Genomic DNA, 17,311 nt, shown 5'->3' on the forward strand with positions numbered 1-17,311 from the left:
ACCGTCAGGATCAATAATAGTTGTCAAAGTCTTGATAGCCAATGATTTGTTAAAAAAAATAGAAGTTCCCCTAGCCTATGAAGAAAACTTAGAATGAAATTGAATGGGATAATACCTAGCAAAAATGTGGGGATTAAAATCATTTTTAACCCCTTAATGACAATTGCCGGTCCTGGCACGGCACGGAAAAGCATGTGCTTTACGACAATTGACGTGCCAGGACCGGCACGTCTTTAAACGGGTGCAGAAAGCGATCTACTATCGCTTTCTGCACCCAAAAAGCGTTGCTGAATGCCTCGACCTCGAGGCATTCAGCAACGCCGCGATCGGCACGAAGGGGCCATCTCTGGCCCCTCCACGGGGCGTCAACATCCGCCATACTTTGTATGGAGGCGGACGCCCGTTTTAAAAGCGTGGTGTCGCTGGAATGCCTCGATCAGGAGGCATCCAGCGACACCAAACACTAACCTTTTGATGGGCTGTGACCGCTCCGGAGAGCGGTCACAGCTGCAGCTGCCGGCAATCTTCGCCATCAAGGAAGATGGCCGCCGTCCTGTAACAGGAACCACAAATTTTAAAAGTTCGCTAGATGGTCCAGACCATCTAGAGAACTTTGGCTCCACTTGCAGGTTGAATACAGGTACTGCATTCACCATGCAAGTCAATGGAGCCCAGCTTTCTAATCACAGTGTGATTAGTAAAAATAAATTAAAAAATAAAATAAAATTAATAATAATTAGAAAAAAATAGTAAAAAAACAGTAAAATGTAAAAATCATTTCCCACTGATGTCACTATCAGTGGAACCTCCAAGTTGAAAAAAAATGTTAACATTTTTTTTAAAAAAAATAATAGTCCCGTCAGCGGGACTCCTGTATGCACAAAACATCTACACGCTTCTCCCTAGCCTCCTTCAACAACAGCCTTCTTTTATGAAAAGAGCCCAATCCCTTACCATTAAAGGACATTATTTTCAATACCATTGATTATAAGGAACAGCAAAAATGAACACAAGACTGTAAATGGCTAAAACACAAAATAAAGGGATTGGGCCTAACACATCAAATTTTAAAAACATGAAAGGGTATTGTAAAGGAGGTACAAGCACACACAGCGAGAGAACCAAAAGAAACAAAATAAGAAGTATCACACAAGAGCTTCCATTGATTACAAATGGGTAGGGGAAAAACAACAAAACTAAAAAAGAAATGATTCCCTTCCTAATGGGGAACCAAGTAAATTTGGAACAAATAAAATATATACCAAAGATAAAAAAATAGGCCCAAAGAGAGGAGTAAAAAGAAATTAAAAATATACTCCTCTCCATTGATGGTAAAAAAAAAAAGGCCTTACTGTTGAGGGGGTAGCGAGAGAACAGTGAGGACAGGGATAATGTAATAATTAATAACGTTGCATAAAAACGAATGAAAAAAAATAAAAAATAAAAGAAATCTATTAAAGACCCACACATAAAAATAAAAAACAAAATTAAAAAAGAATTAAAAAAAGAAACACAAAATAATAAGAAAAAAATAGAAACAAAAGAAAACAAATAAAAATGAAAATAAATAAATAATAAAAAAGAAACATTATCAACAAGTAGCCAGTTCGAATTAAGACAGTTAAAAAAGATCCCAAAAATATATGGATAGTTTTAAAGCAATAGCTGGGCGGTGTCCCTGTAGCAGTGTATCTTAACAACATATCCATGCTCCTGCAGAGATACTGCAATGTTTATTTAACAAAGAAGTTCCGGTTGTTTACTCCTGAGAACAATAGAGGAATAGGGAAATTCCAGAGACTGGGCGTGCCACACCTATTTCAGGTGTGGCACGCCCAGTCAGCGCCATCAACTTGCAAAAAGAAAACAAAAAATAGAAAAAAAAACAATGTCTATATGTATAGAGCACATATCAATAAATCAAACTTATTACTCCGCAATAATGGCTTCTTCATCCAATATAGCTGCAGCTTCTGCAACTTTGGTATGCCTTCTGCGATCAAATCTTTGTCCCTTAGATTAGAGATGTCTTGGCGAAAATATTTGTAAAAAATCCTTTCCCTCTTCCGGTGATATTATAACATAGTTCTGACCATCAAGCCTAAATAAAACTTTAACAGGGAATCCCCATCTGTATCGGATATTCAGAGCTTGTAATTCCCTTGTAAGAAATTGAAAATTTTTTCTTCGTGACATAGTGGAAGCAGAAAAATCTTGAAAAAATTGGAGGTTTGTATACTCCTCACAGAGATTAGCACCCATTCTCACAGCAGTCAGGAACTCATCCTTAACATGGAAGAAATGTAATCGTGCTATAGTGTCCCTTGCAGCCTCCTTAGGAGCTCGGTTGGACTTCGGCAGCCTATGGCAACGGTCAGTAACATGCATTATCTATATCAGAGCACTAGCCAGGTAATATCGCACAGTAACATGCATTATCTTTATCAGAGCCCCAGCCAGGTACTATCACACAGTAACATGCATTTTCTATATCAGAGCCCTAGCCAGGTGATATCACACAGTAACATGCATTATCTATATCAGATAACATGCATCCAGGCAATGCTCCAGCCAGCACTCAGATTGATTGATAAAGCTGCAGTATTTATACCACCAACCAACCCCTTTTTAGTATAGATGTAAGCATACCTGGGAACTTCTCGTCTCTGGCTACCCAGAGCCTTTCCTTGCGGGACACGCCAGGACTGCACACTGACGTCAGCGGGCGGTCCCGCTGATGTTGGTGGGTGGTGCCCACTGACGTGTATTAATGCCCCCACAACCTTGTATCCCTTGCCTTCCCCCACTGTGTGTGTATGCCCCCAGCCAGCAGCCCCTTTAGTCTTGATTTATATAATGCCCCAGCCTTTTCCCTATTGTGTATTATTACCCCATCACTTTGAGCCCCCCAGCCAGCTACCTTTTCCTGCCTGCTCCACGGGACTGACTGCCACAACTCTATTGACTCTGTGAGCCCGCCCCTCCAGCATCACACCACCTCTTCAAGGGGGCGGGATGAAGACATATAATAAGCCGGCTGCTGCTGAGTTTCTATGCTCTGGAAAATCATGACAGAGGTAAGGACAGGCGGACAGCGGGACAGAGCCCCAAAATCATGTTTATCCCACCTAAATTGGGACAGTTGGGGGGCCTGTAATAGCTCTTTCAGGTAACAGGGTCCCTGGTCCTTTAGGGCTTTAAATGACAACACGATAGGAAGCCAATAGAGAGACCATAAAATAGGTGTAATATGAGCGGGGTTGATTTGTTAATAGTCTGGGTGCTGCTTTCTTAGCCAACTGCAGTTTGTGAAGTTCTTTTTCTGGGAGGCCTACATACAGTGCATTGCAATAGTCCAGACGAGATGTCACAAATGCATGGATTAGGGTGGCAGTATCCTCTGGTGTGATTAGGTGCTTTATCATGGCTATATTCCTCAAGTGGAAGAAGGCAGATTTTGTTGCAGCAGAGATTTGACATTTAAGAGACAAACCACTGTCAAGGAGTACCCCGAGATTTTGCACTTCACTTGACCTGAGTGGTTCTGAACCCCAGAATTCTATGCCAGTTAGTATTTCCTAGGATCGGCGCAGTTATCCTTTGTCCTCTGATCAACGGGACATCTGTTTTATCAGGATGTACCTTTAACCAGCTAGCATGCATCCATTCTAAGAGATCTGCTAAGCATCTGTTGAAAAGAGATGTTGGTTTCTGGTGTAAAGGAAAGGTAGAGCTGCGTGTAATCTGCATAGCAGTGGCATCTTAATCCATGTTTTCTGATGATACCCCCAGTGGCAGCATGTGTATGGCAAATAGAGTGGGTGATAGAATGGATCCTTGTGGTACGCCACACGTTAGTGGTGTGGGAGCTGAGGAACACATTCCTGATGACACCGTCATTGACCTCTTTGTGAGGAAGGATTTAAACCATGTTAGAACTGTGCCTCCCAGCCCGCATAGGTCTTGCAGCCGCTCAATAAGAATCTTATGATCAATGGTGTCAAATGTTGCTGACAGATCTAAAAGAATTAGGATTGAATGATCACCCTGGTCTCTTGCCATCAGGAGGTCATTCAGGACACGAACCAGGGCAGTTTCAGTGCTATGAGGTTTTCTGAAGACTGATTAGAAAGAATCAAAGATATTATTACTTGACAGATGGGCCTCTAGTTGCATGATTTTTCTCAGAAAAGGGAGGTTGGAGATGGGCCTATAGCTCGTGAAGCATTTCGGGTCTAAGGAAGTCTTTTTTAGAAGAGGTTTCACGATTGCTTCTTTCAGTAGGTCTGGCAAAACTACAGAGTCCAGAGAACATTAGACTATTTTTGTAAAAACTAGGCCTACTGTTTCTGAGCATGCAGGGATGTAGGTGCAGGATCTAAGTCACAGGTGGTTGCCCGCAGGTTTTGTAGGCTTGAGATGATTTCTTCCTTGCCCAGGATGTTAAAACTTGTCCACAGGGTGGGGGAATTTGAACCCCCATTTTTGTACCTCTGTAATGCCTTTCGCTGTCCTTCTGCAATAGAGGTCTGGATTGAAGCTATCTTATCTGAAAAATAGGCTGCAAAATCTTCACATTTGGACTGTGTGAGATTTGTGGAGGTGTGCAGGCAAGATGGCTTGCAGAGCCTTTCTACGGTGCAGAAGAGCTAGGCCGGTCTGTTGTGTGCAAGGCTGATTTCACGAGACAGGAATGTAGATTTTTTCTTAGTTATTGTGAGTTGGTAGTCGGTAATGTGCTTGGTTAAGTAATGCTTATCATTCTGGTCATGTGTTTTACGCCACCTTCTTTCAAGCTTACGGCCTTTTTTCTGCATTCTGATGGTGTTGTCAAACCATGGAGCATGGCGGATGGTTTTTATAGGTTCAATGCGAAGGCTGTTCAAGGTGTCGCTCACCCTCTTATTATACTGTTGGACTAATAATTTGGGGTCTTTGCAGGTGCCCAGTAATTCTGTTAGGTCGAAGTTTGATAAAAAGATTGGTGAAGTCAAACCCTTTAATGAGAGAAGTTTGGCTAGCCTTGGAAGGGGAAGTTTGGTTAGCTCTGAGGAGATGGAGAACTTTAGGCAGTGATGATCTGACCATACTACTGGGTTTACTTTTACAGCAGGGATTTCAAGTTCAAGTTGGAACACCAGGTCGAGTATGTGGCCTCTTTTATGAGTGGCAGACGTGACAACAGATAATAACTATTTGGTCCATCTACCTGCCCAAGCAGAAAAACACATGAAAAGAGGGTCTATTTGTGAAAAGGATTTTATTCAAGCATTTGCACTGAAATGATATCAGTGTATAACAAAAATAAATCATTAATTCTCTCACTCATTCACACAAATCATTTACACATATTCAAAAATTATTCAAGCAATTAATTCACAAATTAATTCATTCTTTCATTCACACAATTCATCCACACATTAATTCATATTCTCACTCATTCACACATTTCACCCACACATTAATTCATTCTCTCACTCATTCACACAATTAACCTACACGTTAATTAATTCTCTCACTCACACAATTCATCCACTCATTAATTATTCATTTTCTCACTTATAATAAAATGTATTTATTTCAATGTTTTTACTATCCCCCCCTTCTCATTATCTACCCCTCTCCTCCCTTTGTAGTTGACTTACCCTGCTGAAGTCCTGCGGTGGGAGCACTCGCTGCTGTGTCGCGGTACTCGCACTTCACTGCTGAGTGCTGGAATATGACGCTATATTCCGCTGGTCAGCATGAAATGCCGGCACTGCGACCAAGATAGAGGTCTTACTCTCCCACCGCTGCAGTCAGGGCAGCACCAAGGCGGGTGTCGTTCAGCAACACAACGCCCCTACCCCGATCCCCTTGTGATTGCTCCGAGGAACAACCACAAGTGCCATCAGTGAGTGGCATTGCTGCCCATCAAAAGATTGCGGTGCCAACTGACACACCAATGAGTTCCTGAGAACTCTTGAGCTCAACCTGAATGGAGCCCAGTTCACTAATCACAATGTGATCAATAAAATAAAAATTTGGTAAAATGTAAAAATTATTCCTCACTGATGTCACTCAAAAAATCGAAATATATATATACACTGTATATAAAAACTTTTTTTCTGAATAAGTTCTAAAATTAGCACTATATCTTCACTAAAATTGTCGCATGGAAAGAGTTAAAATATTGGGGTGACTAGTTAAAAAATTTATGATTTGATGGGATAAATTGAGTTGGCTAGCTTCAAAGATGTCCCATTGGCACAGACCAGATGTCCAAATTCCAAAAAATGCACACCTCACAAAGGTGGCTGTCACGTCCTCGGGACCCGTTGGCGGGGGTCTGCTCGCGAGCAGACCCCCGCCAACGGGTCCCGAGGACGTGACAGCCACCTTTGTGAGGTGTGCATTTTTTGGAATTTGGACATCTGGTCTGTGCCAACTGTCTGCGCTTCTTACCCTAATAAAGTTGGCAACAAATATATAAACATAATATAAATGAGAGGTTTTGGTTATATGAATTGGCCAAAGCATAATTAAGCTCACCCGCCACGTCAAGGCACACTCTCAATAGGGTGAGAACCTACTCTCACCTCCTACATAGTGGGCACACAAAGCAGTTTATACTGCTACCAAAACCTTATTAATGTGTTGGGGGAGGTGCAATGAAACCTCCTCCCTATTAGCCCCTGGACAGCAAGCTGCAACCAGACTAATGAGGAGCCAACAACCTCAAATATGTGCAAACAGGGAAAAGAAAAAATGTCGGACACTTCTACCGAGAGACATATACATCCACATGTGTCTCTCGCTACTATCCCCCCTGGCGAAACATGCAAGTGGATAAGTTACCATCCTACCGATGGTTGTCGGAGCTATTGGCGTATCTCTAATAGACTAGATTTGACTTAGAAAGGAAGACAGATGAAGGGAGAGAAAAAAAAACTTTATAGCATTATAACGTAATGTTTACTCCTCTTACCACCAGCCATAAATTATATATTAATATAATTTTAACAGTAACATTCCCTTTATAACCCATCATACTTATGTCCAAGTGACCAAAAATATTAAACTTAAAGTCCCATCCATGAAGTTCGCCCCTCGGTATATTGGTCCTTTCCAGATTCTTCGTAAAATTAATCCTAACGTTTATGAATTATTCCTTTCCTCTTCCCTTAGAATACATTGTGTTTTTCATGTTTCCCTGCTTAAACCCCTTACCTGTAATCGGTTCTCCAAATTTACTCCTCGTCCTCATTCTGTGATTGTGGATTCCCATATAGAATATGAAGTACAGTCTATCCTAGATTCCAAGAAAGTTAGGAACTCTATCCTTTACCTAGTACATTGGAAGGGTTATGGTCCGGAGGAAAGGTCATGGGTTCGATCCTCCGATTTACATGCTCCTGCTTTGCTTCGCTCCTTTCACACTAAAAACCCTTTTAAACCTGGGAATTTACGGCCTTCGGCCCTCAGGGAGGGGGTAACGGGACCCGTTGGCCGCGGGCAGGGGTCTGCTCACGGATCACGGGCACCCGATACTTCCCTCTCCGGTCCCGTGGTCGGCGAGCGGACTGCCGCTCGCGGTGCACGGTCACCAGAGAAACCGTCATGTTCTCTCCGTGTCGGCGGTCGGTCTGTAGACCGACCGCCGACACGGGAGAAGGAAGGTCGGTCCCGGGAACTCCTCTAAGGGCAGATCTAAGGCTGCCCGTCAATGCAGGAGTTCCCGGAACGGTTTCCTTACCTGACGTCCTGTCTCCGGTCCATCCACAGGGGGCGCAGTGATTCTTCTGGTTGTGTGATGACGTCTGGAGGAGTGGTCTTGGCTCAGCTTGGAGGCGGGGTTTTCTCTCTGGCGCCAAATTTAAAAATCCCTGCTGAGCTTTCTCAGGCACCCTGTTGTGGTCTGCTAACCGTGTTTCTGAGTTTGCTGCTTATTTCTGTTTTGGACCCTTGCCTGCCTGACCTCCCTTTTGCCTAGTGATTCTGTACTTTTGCCTGTGCTACCTGTGTACCGACCCGGCTTACATGACTACCTGCTCCTGTGTACCGACCCGGCCTGTCTGCTAACCTGCTCCTGTGTACCGACCCGGCTTGTCTGATAACCTGCTTCTGCGTATCTACCCGGCTTGTATGACTACCAGCTCCTGTACCTGTTTTCATACTCAGTACTAACCTGCTACCTGTGTTCACGGAATTCCCAGGGGTGTATATTTTTCAAAAATATATGATTTGATGGTTTCAATTGAATTGGTCGGGTTAAATGATATCCCAAACAGGATATGTGGGTAGAATTTTCAACATGTCAAAATTCCAATTAGAAAAATGCACTTAAATGTGGCCTTTTAGTCCCCATACAACCCAACAAATCCATGCACTGTGCTCAGGAGATGTTGCTGAACACACTTTGTTGTTTGACAGTGGCATATACCAGAAGGGGTAAATTCATACCTGAAGTACAATGTATGTGAACCCCCCCAAATTACTAAAGATGAGAGAGGCCTGTAATTTTCACCATAGGTACAATTCAACTATGAGAGACAGAATGGGGGGAAAGAATACAGGAAATCACAATGTAGGATTTCTAATGAATTCATTGGTAAATTCCTCTGTAAAATAAGTATTTGGTCACCTACAAACAAGCAAGATATCTGGCTCTCACAGACCTGTAACATCTTCTTTAAGAGTCTCCTCTGTCCTCCACTCGTTACCTGTATTAATGGTACCTGTTTGAACTTGTTATCAGTATAAAAGACACCTGTCCACAACCTCAAACAGTCACACTCCAAACCCCACTATGGCCAAGACCAAAGAGCTGTCGAAGGACACCAGAAACAAAATTGTAGACCTGCACCAGGCTGGGAAGACTGAATCTGCAATAGGCAAGCAGCCTGGTGTGAAGAAATCAACTGTGGGAGCAATTATTCGACCACTGATAATCTCCCTTGATCTGGGGCTCCACCCAAGATCTCACCCCGTGGTGTCAAAATGATCACAAGAACGGTGAGCAAAAATCCCAGAACCGCACGGGGGGGACCTAGTGAATGGCCTGCAGAATGCTGGGACCAAAGTAACAAAGGCTACCATCCGTAACACACTACGCCACCAGGGACTCAAATCATGCAGTGCCAGACGTGTCCCCCTGCTTAAGCCAGTATATGTCCGGGCCCGTCTGAAGTCTGCTAGAGAGCATTTGGATGATCCAGAAGAGGACGGGCCAATGTCATATGGTCAGATGAAACCAAGGTAGAACTTTTTGGTAGAAACTCAACTCGTCGTGTTTGGAGGAAAAAGAATGCTGAGTTGCATCCAAAGAACACCATACCTACGGTGAAGCATGGGGGTGGAAACATCATGCTTTGGGGCTGTTTTTCTGCAAAGGGACCAGGACGACTGATCCGTGTAAAGGAAAGAATGAATGGGGCCATGTATCGTGAGATTTTGAGTGAAAACCTCCTTCCATCAGCAAGGGTATTGAAGATGAAACGTGGCTGGGTCTTTCAGCACGACAATGATCCCAAACACACCGCCCAGGCAACGAAGGAGTGGCTTCGTAAGAAGCATTTCAAGGTCCTGGAGTGGCCTAGCCAGTCTCTAGATCTCAACCCCATAGAAAACCTTTGGAGGAAGCTGAAAGTCCGTGTTGCCCAGCGACAGCCCCAAAACATGACTGCTCTAGAGGAGATCTGCAGTGTGTGAAAACCTTGTGAAGACTTACAGAAAACGTTTGACCTCTGTCATTGCCAACAAAGGGTATATAACAAAGTATTGATATGAACTTTTGTTATTGACTAAATACTTATTTTCCACCATAATTTGCAAATAAATTCTTTAAAAATCAGACAATGATTTATGGACTTTGTTGTCTCATTCTGTCTCTCATAGTTGAAGTGTACCTATGGTGAAAATTACAGGCCTCTCTCATCTTTGTAAGTGGGATAACATGCACAATTGGTGGCTGACTAAATACTTTTTGCCCCACTGTATGGCAATCCATGGATCCATAGATCTTATTGCCTAAACTGTGAATATTTGTAGACATGACCTTTAGCTCATCATTTAACATACGTGCTGCAAGCGCTTTCTGTTCTTGTGTGAGGGTGAATATAAGAGGAGTCCAGTAGGCAGGAAAAGGCAGACTGACTTAGAATGCAGTCGAGATGCAGTCGAATATCTAGACAGCACCGTTTAGGCAATCGTGCCCAAAATCCATGAAACAAGCCGAGGTCAGGGTCTCCAAAAAAGTAGCAAAGTCTGTTTAAACAAGCCAAGGTAATAATCAGGAAATAGGAACTCACGAAACAGGAACTGCTAAGAAAATACATCAAGCAACGAGCAGTAGCGATGGTTGAGTTTAAATGTTCCCGGGCTGATGACGAAATCCGGAGTGCGTACAGCCTCCCGGCGATGGAGAAAAGGGGGCGGGGCTTCGTGCGCCTGCCAGATCAGCGTGGACGCAGCAGAGGCACCTGCGGGGCCTCCAGACACCCAAAGGACCCGGACGATCAGAATCCATTTGGAACACGTTACGCAAATATTCCTCCCCCTCCAATGTTCCTACACAACCGACTCTCTCTCTTCACCAAGGACTATATTACCATCACCAGAGGATATACGTTCCACCCGAGGCCCGCCTTCAGGTCTTATGACTTCATCAAGATTCTCCAGCTGCGGGACATGGAGGTATACGGTTTACTAAAGAGCTAATTAAACGCTCCTTCTGGTGGCACAATTTGGAACAGGACGTCTACTCTTACGTGTCATCCTGTATTACATGCGCCCGAGCTAAAGACATGCATATTTGTGAGTGGTATGAATGATTATGACAATCATTCATACCACTCTATATCACCGTAACTCTGATGTTGTTTTTGTAATATTAATCTGGGCAGATTCTAATTAAAGCTCTCTCTCTCTGGTAAGAATCTTGGGATGGCGGTTTTATTGTAATATCAGGTAGAAAACCTTAGTAGGACTAGGCATATATATTATCTGGAAAAGGGGATAAGGTTATATGTTAGTTCTTGGAGGAGGTAACAAGTGTATAACATTTATCATTAATACACAACGCAAAACTGATCATTCTCCACATCAATTGGCGGTATAGGTTTGACAGAGGAGACATATATCCAACAATTAGTTAATTTCTGCAGTGAACATAGTTAAAAACAGAAGAAATTCAGCTAATCAAAAAAACAAACACAGTTGCTAAAAAAGTGAACATTAAATACATATTATATTCGGTATTAATGAAGTCATACACTATAAAATATATATGTGTATAATTTTATATATCATTTTACACTATGCATTTTTTAAACCCCCCCCCAACAAATACATTGCTGATCATTGTGCCTGTTTATATCTGAGCAATAATTTGCCAAATATTTGTGGTTGGTATTGTGGTATGAAGTTATTCTGAAAATATGCTACTACATTTCTGATACATTAGCAGTTAAAAAAAAAAAATCATGAAAAACAAATGTCAATGAAGTTGTGCATCAAGATCATATTTCTCACAGAATTTATCTGTAAATGGAATACAAGTCAGGTATTCACAGAATTCACACCTGATAGGGTAAAAATAAAATAAAACCACTAGACCTGATAAAAGCCCAATAAATATTATAAGGAAAATAATAATCTGACATCTTTTTCGGTACATGTCAAACTTGCCAAAACTAATGTATGGTAGAAATGCAAATGATAAAAAGAATCCACTAACAAAGCCAGAAAAATGAGCAAAATTGTCAATCCAAGGGAGGAGTCCAAAAGTGAAGAGGAAAATGACAACTGCAAGAAGTTTAAAGAAAGCCTTCCAGGGTCTTGCAAGTATTTGCCAACTTTGGAAAAGTTCCACAAAAAGACATGCCAAGATTCCAAACTGGGATCCGGCTGGTCCAACCTAGAAAAACAAAACAAAAATCAACAGGCTATACTGTAATGCGCATAATAACCCATTCAATCATTTGAATTTTTCATAACTCCCAATATCTTCTAGGATAATGCATATTAACCCCTTAATGTCCATTGACGGGTCAGGCACGTCACGCAAAAACGGTCACTTAACGACCAATCATGTTCCTGACAAGTCATTTAATTAAAACAAGCTTAGAAAGTGATCTACAATCACTTTCTTCGCTTAAACAGTGTTGTAATTCCTCGATGTCAAGGCATTCGGCAACACCGAGATCGGCATCAGGGACCATGTCTGGCCCCTCCCCGGGGTGTCAACATCCGCCATACACTGATCAACGATTGCCTCCTAAACGCCAATGGTGTCGCTGAAATGCCTCGATCACGAGGCATTCAGTGACACCGAACACTCACCCCAGGACGCGCTGTGACCGCAAGATGGTGACGTGTCCTGTAAACAAAATAAAGAAGTTGAAAAAGTTAGCTAGAGGGTCTCCAGGTACTGCATTCAACCATGCAAGTCAATGGAGCCCAGCTTTCTAATCATAATGTGTTTAGTAAACACATAAAAAAATCTCAATCAATTATCTAAAAAGCACCAGTGCATCCTTTTTCCAGACTTATATTGAACACTTTGATTAACTGCTTTATATATATATATATATATATATATATATATATATATAATTTCCTAAACGGCTTGAAATTGTTTTGTAATTTTTTTACAGTAAATTTTACTTATTTATGTGTGACTGCCTGAGTCTGTGTGTGTGAGAGAGACTGCCTGAGTCTCTGTTTGTGTGTGAGACTGCTTGAGTCTCTGTGTCAGACTGCCTTAGTCTCTCTGTGTGTGAGACTGCCTGAGTCTCTCTCTCTGTGTGTGAGACTGCCTGAGTCTGTGTGTGTGTGTGTGAGACTGCCTGAGTCTCTGTGTGGTCCATGGAAAAATTGTCTACCACAAAACCGGTCCCTGGTGTCAAAAAGGTTGGGGACCGCTGCTCTAAGAAACGCACTGGAAGAAGAAAAAACACACAAAAAATACTACTGCAAACTTTGACAAAGGCTGATGGTAAAATATGTGCATGAAAAGAATTAAAATACTAGCATTTAAAATACCTCGGGGTGTCTAGTTTTCAAAAATTTATGATTTGATGGGGTAAATTGAACTTATCCGCTTCAAAGATATCCCAAATAGGACATTCAACATGTCAAAATTCCAATTTGAAAACCATAGAAAGTTACGACAGATAAGAACCATTAGGCCCATCCAGTCTGCCCAACCTCTGAGTACTTTCCTTAGTACCTGGCATTATCCTATATATAGCTTGGCCTTATGCCTATCCCATGCTTGCTTAAATGTCTTTACTGTATTAACATCTACCACTTCCGCTTGAAGGCTATTCCATGTGTCCACTACCCTTTCCGTAAAGTAATATTTCCTGATGTTACCGTTAAACATTTGCCCCTCTAGCTTATGACTATGTCCTCTTGTTGTGGTAGTATTTCTCCTTTTAAATAAACTAACTTCCTTTATCTTGTTGATTCCCTTTAACTATTTAAAGATTTAAAACTATTTAAGATCCTTTAACCTGCCCTGGTACGTTTTATCCTGTAATACATGAACCATTTTAGTAGCCCTCATCTGAACGTTCTCCAACATATCTATAGTACATATCCAGTACTGTACACAATACTCCAAGTGACGTCTCACCAGTGATCTGTACAACGACATGAGAACTTCTATACTCTATCCTTGGGTTTTTATGCCCTAGATGCATTACTTTGCATTTATCCACATTAAATGCCACTTGCCACCGCTCCGACCATTTTTCCAGTTTACCTAAATCATTTGCTATTTGGCTTCTCCCTCCAGGAACATCAACCCTGTTGCAAAAAGTCAACAAAAAGACATACCTTTCCATCAAGGCCTTCTGCAATATCACTAATAAAATTATTAAGGAGAATGGGTCAAAGTACAGATCCCTGAGGTACCCCACTGGTAACAAGACCTTTCTCTAAATATACACCATTGACTACAACTGTTTTCTGTCACTCAGCCACTCCCTAATCCATTCAACAACATTGGGATCTAAACTCAGAGATTGCAGTGTATTTATAAGTCTTTTATGCGGTACAGTGTCAAAGGCCTTACTGAAATCCAGATACACAATATCTACTGCATCCCTTGATCAATTACTTTAGTCACACAATCAAAAAAATCAATAAGATTTGTTTGGCATGATCTTCCTGAGGTAAACCCATGTTGTTTTTGATCTTGAGACCCATGTGACTTCAGATGTTCAACAATCCTGTCCTTTAACACAGTTTCTATTAATTTCCCCACTACAGACACCGGTGGGCCGGTCCATGGGCCGGGCGGCGGGCAGACCAACATTCAAAACAGCCGCTGAGCGGCTGAGAGCGGGATTGAAAGCCGCCGGCGCCTAATGAAATTAAAGGGGTGGGCGTGCACGCACCGCCGCCGCCCAATGGCCGTGCCTCAGCACTTCGTCCCACGTCTTATAAGGGGTGGAACGCAGAGCTGAGGCACGGCCATTGGGTGGCGCGGTGCCTGCACGCCGGCCCCTTTAATTTCATTAATGCCAGCCTCCACCCGCTGCCCCAACCAGACACCAGGGAGTCAGAAGCAATGGTAAATCAAGTGTTATATGGAGAGCTTATGCTTTTCTTGAGACAGAGTGTTCCTTGATATGCCTTTTAACCCCCTATATAGCAACTCTGCCTCTAGAAATGCCTTTTAACCCCCTATATACCACTCGGCTCCCTTGATTGACTTTATGCCGGTAGGAGGGAGATCTTTGATCTCCCCAACCAAGCCTACTCTTCTGGAGGGGTGCCGGCGTGTTGGCACCCCCCCTGATTAGCGGCCCCCGGGTGTACTAATAGATTTCAGTCAGCTCAGGTTAACCCAGCTCGTCAAAAAGGAGTGTGCTGGGCTTTCAATGAAGCACAGTGTAAATTTCTTAATTCCTGTAAATTTAAACACGAATGTTCTTTTTGCGGAGGTAATCACCCTGGTGCTAGATGTTTTCGTAGGAGTGGTGGGAATCAGAGCGCAAGGGAGTCTGTTCAAAAAAGCGGTGACTCCGGTGATAGTGTCAAGACTGCTGCTCTGTTTAAACAATTACCCAGACAAGCGGATGGCTGATCTGCTGGTTAATGGTTTTAAGAATGGTTTTAGAATACCGTTATATGAGGCGGACGAATTTATTTGGGTGGATAATCTTAAATCTGTTAATGGTAATGTGCAAGTTGTCCGCAGTAAGATTGAGAAAGAGTTATCTTTGGGCAGGATTGAGGGTCCTTTTAGTTATCCGCCGTTTGAGAAGTTTCGGTTGTCCCCGTTGGGTTTAGTGTCGAAGAAAGAGAAAGGGTCTTTTAGATTGATTCACCATTTATCGTTTCCAAAGGGTGAGTCACTTAATGATCAAATTAATACAGAGGATTTTCCGGTTAAATACGCATCGTTTGACGATGCTTTGTTTTGGGTTAGGTTTTGTGGTGAAGGTGCTTACTTGGCGAAGGTGGACATCGAGCCTGCGTTTAGATTGTTGCCAATACATCCTGAGTGTTTTCATTCTTTAGGTTTTCAGTTTGAGGGTAAATTTTATTTTGATAAATGTTTGCCAATGGGCTGTTCAATTTCATGTTTTTATTTTGAAGCTTTTTCCAGTTTTTTAGAATGGTTAGTTAAACAGGTTTCTGGTTGTATTTCTGTAGTGCATTATTTAGATGACTTTTTGTTTATAGGGGAGAAAAGTTCTGACAATTGTAATATGTTGTTGAATTCTTTTATTGAAATCGCAGAATTTCTGGGTATTCCATTAGCTAAAGATAAGACTGTTTTACCCACAACATCTCTTCAATTTTTGGGCATTGTCATTGATTCGGTTAAAATGGAGTTTCGTTTACCTTCAGATAAAGTGGGTAGGTTGAGGGGTATTATTGATGAATTTTTAGTGGCCAAGAAAGTGACAGTTAAAAAGTTTCAGTCCCTGTTAGGTCAGCTCAATTTCGCCGCCAGAATTATGCCTATGGGTAGAGTTTTTTCGCGGCATATGGCAAGAAGTATAGCCGGTAAAAATTTAGGTTACCATAGGGTTCGGGTTAATAAGCAAATTAAGGAGGATCTGAAAGTGTGGAAACTTTTCCTTCAAAGCTTTAATGGTTCTACAGTATGGCAGAGAGATTTTGTAAATGCTAATGAATTGGAGTTGTATACGGATGCTGCCGGTTCGGTCGGTTTTGGTTTATATTGGCAAGGAAAATGGGCTGCTGAGAAGTGGCCATTATCTTGGTTTTCTGCGGGTTGGACAAAAAATTTAGTTTTGCTTGAGTTATTCCCGGTAGTGGTGGCTGTTTATTTATGGGGAGAGCATTGGGCGAATAAGCGAATTCTATTGAATTGTGATAATATGGGTGTAGTTTGGGTTATAAATACATTAAGAGCTAAATCCATACCAGTTATTAACTTACTCAGACATTTAGTGTTTTTATGCTTAAAGCATAATATATGGTTGAAAGCTAAGCATATTAGGGGGATTAATAACGGAATTGCTGATGATTTGTCCCGATTTGATTTTAAGGTGTTCAGGCTTTTGGCGCCCATGGCGGACAAGGAGGGCTTAGCGGTTCCGGGGGAGGTTTGGCACCTAACATCGCCGAGTTAAGTCTTTACCTTTACAATTCTCTTTCCAAGGCTTCTTGGTCCAATTATTCTAAGGCTTGGAAGGAATGGACTATTTTTATGAAGGATAAAGGGTTAAATGAGTTTGACAGTAATATAGAGAGAACTTTAGAATTTGTTTTAATGTTGATTAATAAGGGTTTTTCACGTAGTAGGATTGATTGTTATCTCTTAGGAGTTTCCTTTTTCATGAAGCTAGCAGGGAAACAACCAGTGGGCAAAGAATTTTTAACCAAGCAGATATTAAAAGGTTTTGGCAGGAAGAATAGAAATCTGGATGACAGAAAACCAATTTCGTTTGGTTTACTGCAAAAGTTAGTTGGTGTGGTGCGCGAGAATTGCTGGGATGAGTATGAAGCCTTATTATTTAAAACAGCATTTATTATAGCATTTTTTGGCGCCTTTCGTATATGCGAATTGGTGGCAGCAAATAAAGCAGGTGGTTCTGGCCTTCGTTTTGAGGATGTTTTTTGTAATGATAATCTGGTGATTTATTTAAGATCATCAAAAACGGATAAATTGGGCAAAGGCTGCTGGATTAAATTGAATAAGGTAGCCAATTGTGAGGTTTGTCCGGTAAGAACAGCAGAGTTTTTTAATAAAAGTAGGCCAGATTTTAATGGTAACTGGTTAATACATAGGTCAGGTTTACCTTTGACCCAGTTTCAGTTTAGGAGAATTTTACGTAATTGTTTG

The 17,311-nt window shown here is 41.9% G+C and overlaps 1 protein-coding gene across 1 annotated transcript in view; it reads right to left on the minus strand.

Annotated features, from left to right (window-relative positions):
* Positions 1-11,318: 11,318 nt before the first annotated feature.
* Positions 11,319-17,311, minus strand: part of RHBDF1 (rhomboid 5 homolog 1) — a 542,782-nt gene continuing 536,789 nt past the window's right edge. The window contains exon 18 of the mRNA XM_053472100.1: positions 11,319-11,896. Within this exon, the coding sequence (XP_053328075.1) occupies positions 11,477-11,896 (420 nt within the window). The 3' untranslated portion in view covers positions 11,319-11,476. The remainder of the gene's footprint in view (positions 11,897-17,311) is intronic.

Source organism: Spea bombifrons, chromosome 7 (genome assembly GCF_027358695.1).
Source record: "Spea bombifrons isolate aSpeBom1 chromosome 7, aSpeBom1.2.pri, whole genome shotgun sequence".
NCBI lineage: Eukaryota > Metazoa > Chordata > Amphibia > Anura > Pelobatidae > Spea > Spea bombifrons.